Consider the following 19,926-nt stretch of genomic DNA (forward strand, 5'->3'; position numbering starts at 1 on the left):
GAAAGATAATTCACAGCAACTCTAGGCCAGAGTCTTCAGATATAATACCGGCTCTCATGAAGTCACCTTACATTAAGAAATTGTAATTTGAAGTTTAAGATGAATGAGATTATTCTTTATTCCCTGCAATATGTCAATTTACCTGCTTTCTTGTTGCTTATGTCATCTTCCCCCATTTTCTATGTCTGTGACTTCAGTTTAAATGTAAAATACTTGGAATTTGTTTTCATGTGTTCCATTGTTTTCAATCTCCTTGAACAAGAGAAATAAACATACCCATACTATATGGTTTAAATTGTAAGAAACAAAAAACACACAAAACCTCAAAACAAGATACTATGTCAACATAATGATCAAGGAACAACAATGTCTCCTTGCTTTCTGAATGAAAGTGGGCTCCAAGGAGGAAGACCCAGCAAGACCCCACTTTGAACCAGAGGCATAAAAGAGCCTGACTGGAGTTTTTAGAAATACTTGTTGACAATTCACAATATCTCTGGGAGAATGTGTTTTGTACATTTCATTGCAGTTTTTTTTTTTTCTCCTTTTTTTAACTTCAGAGAGATAAAATAAATTGGGTCGTTTGCTGAGTCACACCAGAGGAAAAAAGCATTATAGCCTTAAAAAAACATCAGTTTCCACAGTGGAAGGGGGAGAACCCTTTAACCGCTTCACTGAGGCTGCTACTACAACAAAACTGTTAGATCATTCTCATATTGTTGCTGAAGGGTGCTCACAGTAAGATGACTTTCCTTTGTTTAAATTTAAGTAAAAACTCACACCAGAAATTTGCAAAACGTTGTAATTTCATGACATAAAATCTGACAAGTGTGGGGCAGTTTTTTCAAAGATGATTACAGCTGCTCAAGAAAAGGAGGTTCCTGGTTGACCAAACCTTTCTGAATTAAATTTGCATGTTCTTGATGTGCTCCATGGGTGATTTTTCTAAAGGATAAGCGGAAGACGACGAGTACGAGTAATGACTTTGGAATGGTTATAAGCTGGCATGGTTGTAGTTTTCCTGTAGCTTTCTCAATGCTGTCCCTGTTATGTGCAATCAATCTATATAATGTCTTTCACTTAGTCAATTGACTTACACAAATAAATACACTTTTTATTTATTTTTATTATTTTTATTTATTGAAAATACTTGTATTTGCTTTAAAAATGTTGCTTAAAGTTTGCAAATCACTGGAGAAAGTAGAAGAGCCCCACCTCAACCATGAAGCAGGCTCCTAACATGGCTAAGATGTTTATAAGGCAAAGCAACATCTCATTCATAGTTAGTTGTTTTGTCATCAATTTGACTGGACTTTTTTTAATTAAGGTAAGAAATACACAGACCTCTACATTTATAGGCACTGTTGGTAAAGATTTGCATAAGATCTGTGACTCGTAAATGGCACTCTTCACTGCATTTCTTTTATAATGGGCTTTTAAGACGTTTTTTACCTGACTTACCAGTGGCTTAAAACATTTAATTATTGCTCAGACTGTAGATTTCAGCAAGCTTAAATACCTACTTCATGACTGAACAAGCTCAACTCGCATTTGCTTATTTCAACAACATGTTCTATTGTCTTTCTAATTTAAAAGAGTGGGTAGGAGAAAGGTTTTAGTGCTTGCTCTCAATTTATACCTCATAAAATCAAGTAGTCAAGAATTAGTGAATAAAATATCCTTAGACTGATCAATTTAAAAAAGTGTCAACTACAAAAATATTTTAATTAGCGTTATTTTGGATGCCAAAAAGTGTGGTAGAGATAATTTTGTTAAAAAATATATATGTTTATTATGTAATGATTCTATTGCCTGCTAAGTAAATGTATTAAAATGATAAGTTAGATTTATAGGATTTTAACACATCTTTACCAATAATGACAATAATTGGGTGCTTTGATAAAACTATAGATTTTACAGTAACAATACCTTAAAAAGCTGTTACCTTGGGTTAGTGCAGTTGAACTTAGACAACAGTAAATCTGTCACAAAAACAACTCAAATCAATTAAGTCACTAAACTCTATAGCTGTCTCTGTATTTGAGAGAATGCCATTAATTGTTGATACACAGTAAACCTTTCAGATGATAAGTTACAAAGGCACACTGTGTGCTGTTTATGTCTGTCCTTGGGACAGACTGCTGAAATATAACAGCTCTGTCATCCTCCTCACAGGGATGATGACTCACAGTGACACATTCCGTGAGTCTTCTCATGAAAAACTTTGGGAAAGATGTTAAACTACAACAAGCTTCAAAAATACACGTTAACTGTATTTTATGTATTTTAGGCAAACTTGTCAAATCCTTAGAGGATTTTAGTCATAAGAAGGAAAATACTGCTGTGATTTTCCAGTAGAGAATGAGATGGCATAACAAAAATAATTCAGTAATCATGGTATATTCAGACTTTTAGATTTAGAAGTTAACACTCAGAGGATAAGACTATGATTTCTTGCAAGTGAGCTCACCAAAATCACAGTGAACTGACAGAATTAAAAGTAATTTGTCAACATTTTTTCTTGTGACCTTTGCCTAAAATGTAAACTTAATGACAACAAAAATACCTGAGGTTCCAGTTTCTAAATCTAGTTACACAAGACAGATATAGGTGTTCTCTGACATGAAATCATTAGGCAAAAGAAAATACATTTATAAAAGAGAATGCCATAACAACAGACTCAGGTGCTTGTCAAGTAAACTAAACAAGTTCATTTATCCTTCACCATTTAGAAATATGTTGTTCTGTCTCAATAGATCTTTCCTGTTTCAATTATCAAAAACTGTATCAAAAGGTCAAAACATGAAAGGCTTTTTGAAAAAAACAAACAAGAGGAATTCATTTTTTATTATACAGGATAATGTTTTTTTTTTCCTTCTGTTTTTGTTGGCCCTGAAAAACGATAAATCTCTTCATGTATTAAGTTCAATCCATTGTACTTTTTCTCTGGTGTTTAAGATTTTCCGATTTTTTAAAGAACAGTTTCTTCATTTTTAAAATAAACAATTATATAGATTTTTCTTTCTTTCATAGCCCAGAAGTGTAAATGGAGAAAAAAATGTTTCTAAAATAATGTCACTAAAAATGTCAATAGGAGTCCCTAATGAGTTGTCCCACTGTTTTTGTTGGCCGCTTTAAACACCTGTTTAAGAAAGTTTTATGAGTGTTTGCTGGAGCCTGTTGGGAACAATGCTCTATGATGCATAGACTGCATTTAGATCCATTCAAAAATGTATTCAACAGGATTCAATATAGAAGATATGCATTGACATGAATCTTTTTGTTGTGTCTACCCTTCTTCTTTTTGCATTTTGAAGGTCTACTTACAACCTGATTATATTCTACCTGCAAAGAAAATGTGAATACTTGTATTCCTCTGACAGTGTTAAACTTTTGTGTAGGAGTACTAGATTGCTTGGGCCAACTCAAAAAGAAAGTTTTTAAATTAATGAAAAACATATTTTATGTTTATTTTCCATCCTTCACTATTCCTTATCTGTAGAAATGGTTTGTACCTATGAGAAAAGAAACATTTTTTGTCACACTTAGAAAATAGATCCAAATTTATTTTCACACCTGCCTCTAAGGCATTCCATTGTGTAGTGTATGCTCTACTTGAAGATATCTTGCAGTCATACTTTTGAAAGAAAAACAGTTAAGTTCCAGTTGAAGGCTCTCTGTGTTATGCCCACAACATATAACCCGTTTTGAAGATGGCAGTGTGTCAAACTAACAGAAAGACTCTGTGTTAGGTGTGTCAAGTGATGTGAAAAAGCACAGTGAATGGCAGGCAGCTCTAGACACCGTTCATGCTCAGGGTAGTTGGCAGTGAAGAACCACTTTGTTTGTGTGTGTTGCTGGGTCAGAGCCAGTCGCAATCTAAAAACCTGCATGTGTGTAAGGATGGCGGGAATGGCATATGTGATGGCAGTAAGAATTCAGACTTAGACAGTGGGCAAGAAGCCAGTGAATGACTGCATTATTGTGTGTACTATGCAGTTCAGTGAAGGGCAAATTTGATATTTTCTTTTTCTCAGTAGGGCCTTTCTTTAAGGCAGTGCTTTGCCCAGGGAACACCCATAAAGGAGTCTTCTGATGCAACTCGCAGAATCCGGCTGCATCTCAAACCAATTTTACTATTTGAATAAGCTAACACTTATTTTCTTATCTTTCCCTTGCAGTCCAAAAAAATCCAGGCTCAACTGAAAGAACTGCGGTATGGGAAAAAGGATTTAATTTTTAAGGTAAGCTTAAACTGAAGATGTGTGGCTTTGTAGTAGATCATGGGTAAACACCTACCTCTGGCCACCCTGAAAAAAAGTATCCCATCACAGACGGTGCACCAATTAATTCAGTTGACAATTACAAAGTTGCCCGCAGTCAGACAGCAGCCCTCAAAGTCAATTGGCCATCTCTTAAACCACCCGCTGCTAAGTCTTGTCCGCTGATTCTGCCTCTGCATGATACATCCCATACTTTTCAATCAAATAAGACTTGCATGAGCATTGTCGACAACAGAGGAGGATGCAGATACAGAATTATGTGAGCTCATATATGGAAATCTTCACAAGTCAAATAATACATGACATGGTGTATTGCTGTTTCCTCAGGAGGTCCTTATTTCAGAGAATCAGACGTGTATCTATTTTTTGTGCATTTACTGCCATTATAAACAGAACATAACCTGTGGTAAATAAGAAACGTAAGGCCTGTTGCACCTACTGAACTGCCTTTTCTGTGTTGTAAAGACTAATTGTTCTCATATCTATGTGAGCATGTAATATTTATCAGCATTCACGGCATTCACTGACCTTTCCAGCCTTGTTTGCAACGGTAAAATGTCAGTCCACATTTCTGCAAAAATGCCCTGTAATGTCTACCTATAAATCTGCATTTTGATGATTTAAAGTTATAATATATGGAGATAGATATAAATTAAAAAGGCGAATTCATTTACTGTATTTTCTGCTGCTAGCTTCAAAGCTGATTTTATTGTCGCTGGGTGTTCTGATCTTTGGTCTGCTGTAAATGATGAATGTATTGACTTGTTCGCCTGCTGTCAGTTCTTGTAAATCACTGTCTCTAAATTGCGTCAATCATTCATGTAAAGTAACTTTTTTTTCTCACTGTCAGACATTTAATATTTATGGTAAAGATGTTGTTTGCAACCACAAAAGCACAATACTAATGTGGACATTCTTTTTTTGCCAGGGAAATAGTCAGGCTTGGTTAATAGGAGTACATGATTTTTTATTCCCATGTGAAAAGGTCAAACAGATATAATTCACATGCTTCTGACCCTGATCCTTCTGCTCCTGAAAACTCATCGGTATTTCCTATATGCTGAGATCAAAAGCCAGGCAAGCAACAAAGGGGCAGAAAGTAGCAAAGAGTAGCTTGAGATATGTAAATGTCATCAACATCTTAGGGAGAATGCCAGTCAAACTACCTCCAGTAGGCAGCTGAATGGGTTATGACAGCTGCTGTACCATATCAAAGAGCATTTTGCAGCACAATGTCACATTGCATGATGATATGCATAATCAAGGAACTTAATAGAACGTATTATTTTAATTCATAAATTAACAGACTGTTACATTATGCTACATTATAGTTTCAGGATATGGCTGGAAAGATGAGTCCAACTTTAAAGGTGTCCCTAGTCTATCAATTGCTTCAATGAAGCCAAAAGCATTTTGTGATGATGGGTGCTTAGACAATGAAGCCACCATCAAGGAACAAAAAGTCATAACTGAGCAGTCTTGAAGTTTGACACTACAGTTAAAATGTATGGTATGACATCTTTGTCAAAATCAATGACAGATAATTCTGTCATGAAGTTCTTGCTGGCCTTTCAAATACATGTATTGCTTCAAATGTAAAATATAAAAAATACAAAGGTGATTATGATTTATTAATCGCATGTCTTGGACTGGGAGCAATTGCAAAGTACCTCCATTCGAGGATTTTGGTTGTTACTTTCTTATGTTCGGTCTTTAAGAATGGAAACAACAGAGCACTAGTAGCCTTTATTTTATTTAAAATAAAGGCCACTAGTGCTGCAAAAAAAAAGGAATGGAAATGACAAAAAACTGAATATTCAGGAACAAAGAACTTTTCAAGAAAATCTCAGGAAAGATAAATTGGTTGGCTTGACTTGCTACCAGTAGTGATTGAACATCAGGCACCAAATAATCATCAGAGAGCTCCTTAAATACAGTATTCTAAGGTAAATGTGTTGATGGCAGTGAGGTGTGACTGTAGCACTCAGCCAAGGCAATGCCCCCAGATACTAGTCTTGTATCTTGTGGAGTGAGAACACAAATACACACAGCACTAACTTACTTCAAAACCATGACATCACCTCCCCTCAATGTCTGCTTCCAGGCAGCCTAGAGTAAAAACAGGGACAATAGACCTCAAAGTCTCTGATCAAGCCATAATCCAAGATAAGGGTACCAGGAACTCGGGGACAGGGACTTTAAATATCTTGGGCAGGTGGTGGGGGCTCAGACGAAGGGTGCAATGAACAGACTAAGGCTTAAATTGTGAAATATGGAAGGTAGGGTGAATCCTGTGGGAATCAGGCAGATTAAGGCGGACAGCAGAACAATGGTCAATGCACAGAACAATAGAAAGCTGATTAACCTGGGCGAGAGTGTCTTGTTCATGGACCTCAGTGGAAGGTGTTTGGCAGAAAGCCAAACTCTTTGACCATGCAATTATTCAGGTGCAGGAGACCAGCTACTCATGTTAGATGAGTACCAAAACTGAAGTTACTGAGATGGGGTGGGGTAGGATGGGGGGGGGGGGGGGGTCTTCATAAGCAGGAAAAGTTTAAATCATTTTACATGAAATGTTTTACCAACCTACATCAGGCCACAGTTGTTGCTTTATCACTGCATGATTAATTTACAATAACTACTAAACACTGATGAACACACTTATTTTTCTTTTATTATCATCAGGTAAACTCATATCACATAACTACAGAGCAATGTTTTTAGTAAAAGAAATATTTATCAGAATACAAAAATGATAGTCAGTACAGAATTACAGGGAACTGACACCTTGACTGTCTAATTATAAGCAAATATTTATATAAAGTAGAAGATGGTTAGACAGTGGAGTAGAGGATTGTAGGACATGAAGAGGATCAGAGCATTCAAACCTGGAAATGTGGTCTCTCCTCCTGCAAAGCTGTCTGCATAAAACTATGAAAATTTTAAAATATTAAAGAGTTCATACTCCACTAAACCAGGTTTACATGAAAAGACAGTCTTAGGGAAATGTGGATTTTAATGTACATGGAAAATTTAAACTGTTCTGAACAAGAGCACTCCATTAAAACATTTGTCTTACATAACTGTGGCAAATCAGTTTATAACTAATGCCAACAATTACTTAAAATGTCACAAATTTCTAGCAAAAAGTATTCCATTTTTATTTTCTAGTACTTGCAGTTTATATTTACTTTCAGCTGCAGCAAACAGATAACAGGTAGCTGGAAATCCCAGAGTGCCTGGCCGAGATCATTCAATGGTTAGTGGGGAATCCCAGTCCAACCGCCCACTTAGCTTAGTTTAGCTTAGCACCCAGACCACTCTCTAAACAGAGCTCCGATGCTCCGAAAACTCTGAAAAACATTTAAAAGTAGGCTCTTTCTTGATGAACTGATTGCACAGATTAAGCTTTAAGGTCTACTTTCTTGCTTAAAAACATATTAAAACTACTTTGTGACAAATTAATGGTATAAAAATGATTAATTTGTATAGTAACCTCTGCCAATATTAATGCTGGTGCCATGCCTTGCTGCACACATCCCTGCCACTTTAACAAATCCCGGGTAAAGCAGAAAAGACCACGTCCAGAGTAGGATCTATTTCCCGTAAAGGTAAAGCCAGGGGAAAGTGAAATTACCCTAGTAAATTTGTATCAAAATGGGACCTAGGCTTTAAAAAGCCTGGGGCTTTGTACAGGCAATGGAAAAGGGGCTATTGTGTTAAGATAAGTTGTTCTTCTTTTTCTTTTCCCTTTCAGGGGTTTTATTTTGTCTCATTTTCAGTCCAGATTAGCTTTACTCTTTAATAAAATGCTGATCCTGGTTAAATGTGTTAGCTGATAAATTATCACTCAAATAGAAGATAATGGGAGAATGTCTGTGCTGTTTATTTAACTCTTTCTTCTCGTATACTGAACAGAGAAAAAAGTTAATATTGACACAATTCATTGAAGTGCAGGTTTATTCTACTGCTTGTCAATGTCATCTGCAAACCAACAGCTGGCTTTCCTCCCTGCCTGCAGCAGGTTCAGACACAATAACAAACATGTCTGCATAATCTAAAAGTTTTGGTTTTTAAGGGTTACCCTAATATAACCCTAAGATTTACAGTAGAGGCATATGTTATCAAAAAGTCCACACAAAAGTAGTAACATGTGATGGGCTGGACTGAACAGACAAACAACTGGGCACAAATACATAGCAGTCATCAAGCCCTTGCCTCTGAGGGGAATTGTAGTAGGCCTTTTTTCAGTAAGTACCTAAATTCTGTCCTAAAATTACATAGTAAACATAGAACTGTTGTAGACTGTTTTTAACAACAAGAATTACTTTGTCACTTAAAAAACTACACTGTTAAGTTCAAAGTTCTCCAAAGAAGTAAGGGCAACTCAAGAATACGCTGCTTTGAACTCGAGCTACTGTGTACAGTAATACAGAAAAGTAACACTATTAGGTCAGTTGTAACACAGTCGCTGTGAGGTGAGTTCAAGAATTATGTGTAAAATTAGTTATTGGGTCTTACAAATATAGTTATGGCTTTAAAAGTAACAATAGAGTTACAGCTATAAAGAAGGAATATTCAACTTGTAAAAGAAATGCAGACACTTACAATAAGGACATACTGTATTGACAGAAGGTCTGCACTTTTTTGTTTCTTAGACATTAGATTTAAAGGAAAACAACAAAAATAAATCTAACTCTGCTTCTAGATCATACGTCAGCTGAAAACAACACGAAGATCCAGGTCTCACCTCTTTTACTCACATACACCATTAAAAATGCTGAAAAGACTGCTGGTGCCTTTGCAGCATTTCCTTAAAGGACTGTTTGTGGACAAGAAGCTGTTTTTAGGCTTTCATATATTCTGACCTCCATCAGCCCGGTTTTAAATTTACCCCTAGAGCTGTTTTCCCTCAAGCGTAGAAAAAGATAAAGAAAAAAGAAAAATGACAGCTTGATGGAGCTGCATGCCGAATATAGCCAAGCAGCTACTGCCCCACTGACCCCAAACCTCTATAATGGACTCAGCACAGAAATATGAAGTTTGCGACTTGGAGGCACTAACCCTGGAAGTCAGCATTTCTGGGTGAGTGGTCGGGCATGCATCCTCCTCAATGGACCATCTACTGATGATGCTGTGTAACAGATGTAATCACTCTGTGATGTAATACAACACACACAAACACACTAAGATAATGTTCATATCCTTTAAAAAGATAAATTAGTAGTGGGCTCATTGTTGATTCAGAAATCTAATCTTTATATTTTTCAGTATTTAACCTTAACCTAAAGCATAAAAATATGCAAGGTATCTAGAAGAACTATGCATTACCAATGTTTGGAGTGAAAATGTCTGGACTGATCATTTTACAATGATGCCACTAATGCCACAAACCTAGTGGCAAATATCTAATTAAATACACTCTATCTTGAAAAATTAAACCTGATGTGTCAGTGAACACTTTCATTTGCCAGTCCATAAGCCTTTGTGTCAGTTATCAAATAACTGCTCCTAAAGATGTATAACCTTGAAAATTCTCTTCAGCACAGCCCAACAGTAAATTGATGATTTTTGCTTTGTCTTTGCATCACTGGCTGACTCATCTGTGGAAAAAGAATTAGAAAAAATAGTAGAAAGTATGGACCTTTTGTTGTTAAAATAAGATTTCTAAAGAAATCACTTTAAAAAAAAAGATTTGGTTGGTGAACATGCCAAATGGTCCACTGTTTGGAAAAACAGTAATGCAGATAAATGGATAAATACAATTCTATAAAACCCATCATTCTGGCTCAGCTGTTTGCAGAGACTTTGATGGCTATTTGTTGTGCTATCTGACCTTGAATGCTCTAGAATGTAAGCTTCTGCAGTTTATCACTTTGAGAGCCCAGTAAAAGACACCTAATAAAAGATCATGGCTCAAAAGTCCACTATCAAGGCCGGTCATACGAAGGCTGCATGCAAATTATCCCAAAATAAGCATATTTTCTGCCTTCCTGATGAGTTTATCAATAATAAAAGACTCGTTAGCGGCGGCTCTGTTGATCCTCGTATGATGTTATGTCAGCTCATTTACTGAATATGACCCTTTTGTATGCCCTTCAGTCCAGGGAATATACTTAAGAAATATTAAGGCATCGGTTGGTTTTCAAATGCCCTGTTCTTAGAAGTGTCAAGATCTAACTTTTATTTTGGGGTAAAAGGGCAGATGTAATATTTTTCACTTTGTCTATCACAGAAACATTTGCTTGTCTACTCTGTTAGACCTTCTGAATTTCCCTTATTTTATAGCATGACATAAAGGAAAGGAGATACCAAATTTATTTTCATTGCTGATGTCAAACAAATTTTTAGCCTTATGTGGCAATGGATTAATGCTCAATGAAACAACTAATTACTTTAGTGCTAACCGTTTTTTTTTTTCATGTTTCATGCTTTGTGCTTCAGGTCTGTAATCATCAATTACAGGTCTGCAATTCATCAAAAGCAACACAAATTCTTCAAAAACACAGTAGGATTTGATTTTTAATAAAATGAGCTTCAGTTTTCCATGTTTAACCACATAAAACATGCTTTTTAAAATGCTAACATATATGGCAAGAAAGGAAACCGTGTCACAGCATCTTTGGAGTCCCATCTGCTCTAAAGATGAGCTAATGATCTAGAAATGAGTTGAAGTTACAGATCTGGGGAAAGACTATTCTCAAATCATGTCTTTTTGCAGGGGCAGCAGCTTCTGGACTTGGAGCACAAGTTAACCATTGCCAAGGAGGAATTAGAGAAGACAGCCCTTGATAAGGTGACACAATTAGGATGACATATTGTTTGTCTTGATAAATAATACATCTTTGACATTTCTGAATATATGAAACATGTTTGAATATTTTAATCTTCAAACACAGCAATTTCAGAAATAAAATTAAAGAAACAGCATTCAAATTGCTGTGTAACAAATCTTGTGCAGCAAACAAACTGCTGCTTTTGGGAGTACAAAAAGAGGAGGAAATACCAAGATTTTTTTTCCAGTTCTCACACACAAGATATTGTTTCATACTGCTTAATTTCAGCCATTTAAACACATGCTTCAGGCCTAACTGGTAAGATTCTTTTTTTAAATTTGTGCTTATGCTTAGTGACCTACTGTTAGCAGGGCCTAGTTAGATACATTCAAATTGCATAAGGAGAAAAATGCAGAATATAAAAGCATGTAATTCTGCAGTTTATCTGCTGGAGTACTGACATTAGGGACTGTTGTAAAACATTATACCAATAATTCAGTCTGTTATCACTGATTACGTGTAAATGTTTTTTTTTTTTCTGAAAATTCCTTCCCTTTTATCACTCTGAGTTCTGTCTTGCATAACAATGACTTTTATGTCTTTTGCAGTTACTTTATAGCATGACCTCTGGCTTTATGGCCCAAGTTCATTTTTCATGTGAATGGAAGGAGAGATGGAGCGATTCAGTTGTCTTCTGTATGTAATTTTTTTTGGGGACAGGAGTCTCAGCTGAAGGCGCTGAAGGACACGGTTCACATCTGCTTTTCAGCTGTCTTGCACAACCAGCCCAGCAGCAGTCACAGATTCCCCACCTCCCCCAGCCACCTATTCAGATACTCATCGCTCATCAACAGCTCCAGAGTCACCTTTCAGCAGCCACATGCAAAGGTAATTCAACATTTCCCACGGTTCCACCTGATTTAATGTTTTTGCAAGAGATGACCTGGGCGTAAAAAAAAACTCAACCTTTTTATAAATGATAAATGAGTATTGAGATTTGCTCAGTTTAGCATTGATGCTAAACCATTGATGAGATTATCTTGTCCTTGAGCAGAATGTTTCCCTCTAAGTTGCCAATCTATGCCCTGCCAAGCTGCCTGTGAATTTTAAGATTACAAGGTACTATTTTAACTAGTTAATGATATGCTGCTGTTTTTGTTTTATTTTTTAATTCAGGAATCTTTGACATATACAACCTACATCACTGCCCTGATGATTTTAGACTTTTCTCTGCTTTAACACACCGGCTTTAAATTATTGTGTCATTAACATGACTCTGGTGACCCTTATGACTTGCTATTGAAGTAGGCACAGAACTTACATGAGTTATATTTTATGATATTTACATTGAATATGGTTTTTATTATGTTGCCTGTGAATTACTTCTGATCTCCCATGAATAGCTGAATAGTTGCATTTAGGAGTGGAATGTCTTGGTTACCTTCTGCACCTGTTACTTTCATCATGGATGGATGGATGGATGGAAGGAAGGATGGAAGGATGGAAGGAATATGGAGTAGGGTTGGAAAACACTGCTTTGAACAATTTAAGTAGAGGGTATTGGGGTATTGTTATAAAGTATATACACAACAAACCTCAAATGCAACATTTTCTGTCAGTGTCTAATCATGCTCATGGCATGAATATGTAAAAAATGATGTCTTGTAAATCTCAAAAAGGCCATAGGCATTTACCAAACCTCAGAATAAGGGGAAATGAGAACAGGTTGTTTATTTTTATGCTCCGAGGGAAAATAAAAAATACAATTCTACACAGCTCAGAAACGACAGCTCTGTGGGGTCCCTAAGAAAGAAACATTTCTGTCTTCATATTGCTTCGAGTTGAAAACAGTTAAACTGGGACATTCTCTGGGTTTGATATATCCTCTTTATTGGTATTGAAAGATCAAGAAGGGAGCAAAACCTACAATGTAAACCTAGTCAACAATAGCAAAGGAGAGACAGATCTTGACTATCAGCCACATCAGCTTTTATAACCTAGCAACAACATCCACTCAACACAAGAAGCATGAATTTAAAGTCATGGGCACTGATTTGTTGATGGTTTATTACTTTGTGTTGTCAGTTTGCCACATATCTCTTTTAATATAGTTATTTATTTTTTAAGAAGAATATTTGACATGCTAATTTCATGAAATTATTCAGTTAATATCGGTATTAGAAAATGTGTACACCTGTGCCAGTATTGCTGAAAAAAATTCAATACTGGTACTTGACATGGATAAACTTACACGACTCACACGACTTAGATCCTTTATGCATAGAACGTTGACATTAAAATAGAAATTTAAATAAATTCAGTTCAGTTTTTGCTATGAATCAGAAAAAGGCGGACCCAATATTCAGCCAGACACAGTACTGAAAGTTTAAAAGGTTTATTCAGCCACAGGAAAACGTCACACAGGTAACACTCCTCACAGCTTCTAGGAATCACTGAGGCAGAAAGAGGGATTAGTGACTTGTAGTCTCTCCAGATTTTGCAGGGATCAAAAAAGTCACTAACCTGCTTTTGTCTTGAGTGGAACTTGAAACCCAGAGGGGAAACCTCAGTGGGTGGCAGGCGGTGATCTCCACAGCACAGGTAAGAAGTGACTCCAGGCTGTATAATCCGAGGGCTAGGCTGGCTCAATAATCGAAGGACAGAAACAGGGTCAACGATCGGAACAAGAGGCGTCAGGCAAGTCGGGGCTCCACGAAGGGCTTGACCTGAGAAACATGGAACGTGGGGTGAATCCTCATGGAGTTGTGTAATCTCAGCCGTACAGCGACAGGGTTGATGATCTTGGAGATTGGGAAAGGTCCAACAAATCGGGGTGCCAATTTCCGGGATTTTACCCTTAATGGAAGGTCCTTGACGGAGAGCCACACTTTCTGCCCCACCTGGTACTTAGGGGCAGGGATCCGTCTCCGGTTGGCCGTTCTTGACTGAACCAGTGACATTCTGATCATCGACCTCCTGGCCTTTCTCCATATTCTTTGGCACCTTAGGGCAGCCGCTTGGGCGGATGGAACATTAGCTTCTCTCTCCTGAACTGAAAACATGGGTGGCTGGAAACCAAACACAACATGAAAAGGAGACAAACCAGTGGCACTTGACTGCATAGAGTTCATGGCGTATTCAACCCAGGGCATATTTTGTGACCACTTGGTCGGGTCAGACTCACATAATATACGGAGTTTGGTTTCAGCTTCTTGGTTGTCTCTCTCGGTTTGGCCATCAGACTGAGGATGAAACCCTAAGGAAAGACTAACAGAAATTCCCAACAATAAACAAAACTCCTTCCACGTGACACAAATTGGGTTCCTCTATCGGAAACAATGTCATTTGGGATTCCATGGAGCCTGAAAACTTCTCGGGTCAATATCTCACCCATCTCCTTAGCAGATGGAAGCTTCTCCAACGGCACCAGATGAACCATCTTTGAAAATCTGTCAATTATGGTTAGTAGAACAGAGTGACCATTAGAAACCGGTGGACCTGTCACAAAATCCATCGCAATATGTGACCATGGGCGAGGGGGAATTGGCAAAGGGTGCAACACCCCCGCAGGGGGGCGACGAGAAGACTTAGCTCAACAACATTGAGTACATTCAGAAACAAAGTCTTTGACATCCTTGACCAGCGATGGCCAAGACTCCACTACCTTAGGCACAAGGCGTTCAGGGACAAAACAGCGGTCAGGTGGACATGATGGTGGGATAGGCAGATCTCTAATGGCTTCCTGGACCTCCCTTTCCACCTCCACTTGGGACACAGACAGCCTGACGGTTTCAGGAAGGATAAACTCCTCTTCACCCGCAGACTGAGATTCTTCAGGCTCTTGAATCCCGGGATAGGGCGTCAGGTTTGCCATTTTTACTCCCTGGCCTGTAAGATAGGGAGAAATTAAAACGACCAAAAAACAAAGCCCACCTAGCCTGTCTGGGGTTTAGCGGTTTTGCTGATTTCAGGTACTCCAAGTTCTTATGGTCAGTCCACGCCATAAACGGCTCCTTAGTCCCCTCCAGCCAATGTCTCCACTTTGTCAACGCCAACTTGACAGCCAATAACTCTGTCTCCCACGTCGTAATTCCGCTCAGCCTGTGACAGAGTTCTTGAAAAGAAGGCACATGGGTGAACACGATCATCCTCACCTCTTTGGCTTAATACAGCTCCGACCCCAGTGCTTGAGGCATCCACCTCCATGATAAACTGTCTCTCTGGGTCAGGAGACCATAACACTGGAGCTGACGTGAAGAGTTCCTTTAACCTATTGAAGGCCTTCTCTGCATCCTTATTCCACACAAATTTCACCTTGGAATAGGTAAGAGCGTTTAGGGGAGTAGCAACCAAGCTGTAATTTCTAATAAACCTCCTATAGAAGTTTGCGAAGCCCAGAAATCTTTGAAGATGCTTGCGATCAGTTCGAACAGGCCATTCCAATACGGCCTTAACTTTGGAGGGGTCGACAAGCACTTGATCTGGGGAAATGATGAAGCCCAAAAAGGAAGTGGTAGTTATGTGGAACTCACATTTCTCTGCCTTGACGAACAACTGGTTTTGGAGAAGATGCAGGAGAACAGCTCTGACATGTTTTCTGTGGGTTTCCAGATCTTGAGAATAAATCAGTATGTCATCAAGATAAACAAATACGAATTGACCCACCATGTCTCTTAGAACGTCATTGACCAGTGACTGAAAAACTGCAGGAGCATTAGTAAGTCCAAATGGCATGACCTTGTATTCATAATGGCCCGTAGGCGTGTTGAAAGCCATTTTCCACTCATCTCCTTCTCTGATTCGGACCAGATGATATGCATTCCTTAGATCCAGCTTAGAAAATATCTTGGCTCCCTGGATCTGATCAAAAGCTGTGTTCATGAGTGGTAAGGGATATCTATTTTTAACCGTTATCTCATTAAGGCCTCTATAATCAATGCATGGTCTCAATGAACCATCCTTCTTCCCAACAAAAAAGAAACCAGCACCTGCAGGAGTGGAAGAGGGTTGAATGTGCCCTGCCTTTAATGCCTCATCAACATAACTCTTCATGGCCTATGCTCTGGACCAGACAACAAATAGGTTCTGCCTTTAGGGGGTGATGTGCCAGGAAGCAAATCAATAGCACAATCATAAGGTCTATGGGGTGGCAGAGCTGTGGCATTGATTTTATTAAAAACCTCCTTTAAATCATGGTATTCTTGCGGTACCTTGGATAAATCCGGATAGGTCTCCTCAACCTCATTCTCCACACTGACCTCCGTAGCAGCAGACAAAAGACAGTCAGCGGAACATGACTCAGACCAACCCAGAACTTCTTTTTTCTTCCAGTCAATGTGAGGGTTGTGTTTCTGCAACTAGGAGGAACCTAGGACTACAGGAAGTTCAGGTGAATTAATGATCATAAAAGTTACTTTTTCTTGATGATTACCTCCAACTGTTAAGGTAATCTCCTCCGTCCTGAGATGTGAATTGTTCATGCTGTGACCATCCAAAGCTAGCACGTTTCTTGTGTCAGCTGACGGAATAAGTTTTATGCCGTTCTTATTTGCAAATGTTTCGTCCATGAATTCAGTATCAGCTCCTGAATCAATAAACACGGCCCCCTGGAGAGACAAAGAAGAGGTTTGAAAATGGGCAGGAAACAAGAAAGAGGAGGCAGATAGTTGACTTCGGCTCAGTAGAAACCTCCCTTCCTCTGCTGAGCCTGTCCTTTTAGTGGACACCTGAGTGCTAAATATCCCTTCTCTCCACAATAAAAACAGAGCTTGAATCTTCTCCGACGATCTTTCTCCTCAGGGGTAATCTTGGTTCTGTCCAATTACATTGGCTCACAATTATCATTTTCCTCAGTGAGAGGTGACTGACTCCTTCTCTCATACCGGTGTGCAGAAAGCTGAGTTAATGATGAGCGACCCTTCTCATGGCGCTTCTCCTTCCTTCTCTCTGCCAGCCGAATATCAATGCGAGCAGCCAAATCCTCGAGTTGTTTCAGGGAAGAAGGATAGTCACGGGTCGCTAGCTCATCCTTGAGGTCTTCGTTTAATCCTTTCATGAATGCATCCATCTGTGCTGCCTCATTCCAATGGCTCTCTGCAGCCAACAAATGAAAGTCAATTATATAAGTCGAGAAGGGCTGATCACCCTGTTTGAGGGACAATAATCCTCTTGCAGCCTCATGACTTGGAATGACCGGGTCATAAACTCGAATGAGTTCCTTGGAAAAAGTTTCATAATGATTACAAGATGCAGACCTGTTATGCCATTCAGCAGTTCCCCACTGTTTTGCCTTTCCTGCCAGCAGAGATATAACAAACGCCACCTTCGAACGTTCAGTGGGAAAGGATGACGGCTGAAGCTCAAAATGAATTTCACACTGAGTTAGAAAAGCTCGACCTTGGTCTGAGTCTCCCCTGAATATCTCAGGCGGCGAGAGGCGTGGCTCCCTTACCTCTGCTGTTGTCCGTGTTACTTGGGCGTGGTTTCTTTGTGACGGTGGCGGCTCGAAGACAAGATTGCCAGAACATAATGTGGAAATTTTTTCCTCCATGCCGGAACCCAACCAGGAAAGGGTCTCATCAACGTGGGTACGCCACTGTTGTGCTGGCGATGGGTCCATTTGTGGCCAGGTTTTTCTGCTATGAATCAGAAAAAGGCAGACCCAAGATTCAGCCAGACACAGTACTGAAAGTTTGAAAGGTTTATTCAGCCACAGGAAAACGTCACACAGGTAACACTCCTCACAGCTTCCAGGAATCACTGAGGCAGAAAGAGGGATTAGTGACTTGTAGTCTCTCCAGATTTTGCAGGGATCAGAAAAGCCACTAACCTGCTTTTGTCTTGAGTGGAACTTGAAACCCAGAGGGGAAACCTCAGTAGGCGGCAGGCGGTGATCTCCACAGCACAGGTAAGAAGTGACTCCTGGCTGAATAATCCGAGGGCTAGGCTGGCTCAATAATCCAAGGACAGAAACAGGGTCAACGATCGGAACAAGAGGCGTCAGGCAAGGGGCAAGCAGAGGCATAAACCAGATGCAGGAAACAAGGTCGACAACCAAAATCCAAATAGTCCGACAGGGAGCCAGCAGAGGCATAAATCCAAAAGGCAAGGCAAGGTCAGGAACAATGATCAGACAGGAAGGAACGCTGGATATCTACTCACACGATGGCTTTCAAAAATCTGGCACCATCTGCTTGTCAGTCAGTATATATCAGGGAAGACACAGGTGCTTGGCATTCCACAAATTGCACTACACTGCAGCAGCCACCAGGTGCTTCTAATCTGCTGATTGCAGCCAGGGAGACAGGGTAGAGCAGACGTGCCAGAATCAAGTTTTTTTACATAGTGCCAATTTGCAAAAAATATGTCATTCTAAACCACCTTAAAAACCCTGTGAAAATCATTTCCAGTTATATAGAAATGCACAAATCACATTCATACGTGTAATACACTTAAATAGACAGGCAACATTCAGTGACATGCTTGTAATACAATGTATGGAGGCAATGTAATACAAGTCTAATTCAGTTTACAATTATATCTTATCTGTACATGGAAGCCCAGCCAGTTGCTTCTAGTCACTGACTTTGCAGCAATCCTTCATACAGAGTAAGCATGTGGTAGCCATGAAAAGTGACTCCATTTGAACAGTAGGAAATCTCCAGCAGTCCAGTGTCATTTGAGCTGCAACCAATTTAGGATTGAGAGGAAGGAAAGCAGAAACAAATGAAACACTAAATTCACCAAGAGCACTTTCCATGGGATGAAAAACAGATTACTCATAGTTAGACACAGCAGTAGCTCCTTCAAAAAATATTGAACTGAACTCAACATCAAAGGGAAATCAATGATTTCTCAAGACCTTTTTTTCAAACCAGATACAAAATACATAATCTAAGCCCTGATCAAATTCTGTTTTAATATGCTTTTGTTGTGTTTTTGGCTTTCAAATGTTTACATTTTTTTAAGAGTCTGTATAGTTAGGTCAAAACCTTTTCAAGAGAATAACCAAAATAGCCTCGTTTTGCAGTCATTTTCCTCCAACCTGTTCACAGCTGAAAACAGGAGCTGGACATCTAAATCTGCAAGTGCCTTGTGAATAAAGGTCAAGATTTGTCAAAGCTTGCACACATTCAGATTCATAAGTCTGATGCAAACACTAAAAAAAAGTATTTTTTTTTTCAGGATCAACATTATTTTAGTGAGCAAACTACACAAAACTTAATGCATCAGGGCCCTGTTTTTCATTTTTAATTCTATTTTAGCATAATCATCTTTATTGGTCATTGCACATGTACATTACAACGAAATGTGTCCTCTGCATTTAACCCATCTCTTATAGGGAGCAGTGGGCTGCCATTGTGCGGCGCCCGCACAATTAAGTAGCTGCTAGTTTATTAACGTGCATCACTTTTCCAACTGTGCTATCATGTGATCAAAAAACTGTGGTTCGATTCCTGGCCTGGGCCATTAGCTGCATGTCTTCCCCTTATCTTTCTGCCCTTCTTCCTGCCCAGCTATTGATGAATAAAGACCACTAGTGCCACAAAAACCTTAAAGAAAACTTGCATGCTAAGAGATTTTGTTGCTGGTTGTACTGCTGGAATAAGCATTTTATTCCTCTTCAGCAACTTTATCCAAACCGCATGTTAACTATATAAAATAAGTTGAAAACAACACGTCAAATTGCAGTATTTTAATTTCAAAACAAGCATGTAAATTTGTTGTTTTATAGCACAGAAAATAACCTACAAATGATGGGAATTATAGAAATATTACCATTTACAATGTTTTCATAGTAATTTAATTAAGTGTTTAATTTTACTACCCTATAACATACAGTACAGACCAAAGGTTTGGCCACACCT

At 38.8% G+C, this 19,926-nt stretch overlaps 1 protein-coding gene across 2 annotated transcripts in view; it reads left to right on the plus strand.

The window, feature by feature from the left end:
* The window catches only part of luzp2 (leucine zipper protein 2), a 257,629-nt gene that overhangs the window by 201,947 nt on the left and 35,756 nt on the right, over positions 1-19,926 (plus strand). The window contains exons 7-9 of one of the 2 annotated variants that reach the window (XM_047363182.1): positions 4,182-4,244; positions 11,005-11,079; positions 11,780-11,947. In XM_047363182.1, coding sequence (XP_047219138.1) covers positions 4,182-4,244; positions 11,005-11,079; positions 11,780-11,947 — 306 coding nt within the window. The remainder of the gene's footprint in view (positions 1-4,181; positions 4,245-11,004; positions 11,080-11,779; positions 11,948-19,926) is intronic. The other variant, XM_047363183.1, reaches the window with a different exon arrangement.

This window comes from Girardinichthys multiradiatus, chromosome 4 (genome assembly GCF_021462225.1).
Source record: "Girardinichthys multiradiatus isolate DD_20200921_A chromosome 4, DD_fGirMul_XY1, whole genome shotgun sequence".
Lineage (NCBI taxonomy): Eukaryota > Metazoa > Chordata > Actinopteri > Cyprinodontiformes > Goodeidae > Girardinichthys > Girardinichthys multiradiatus.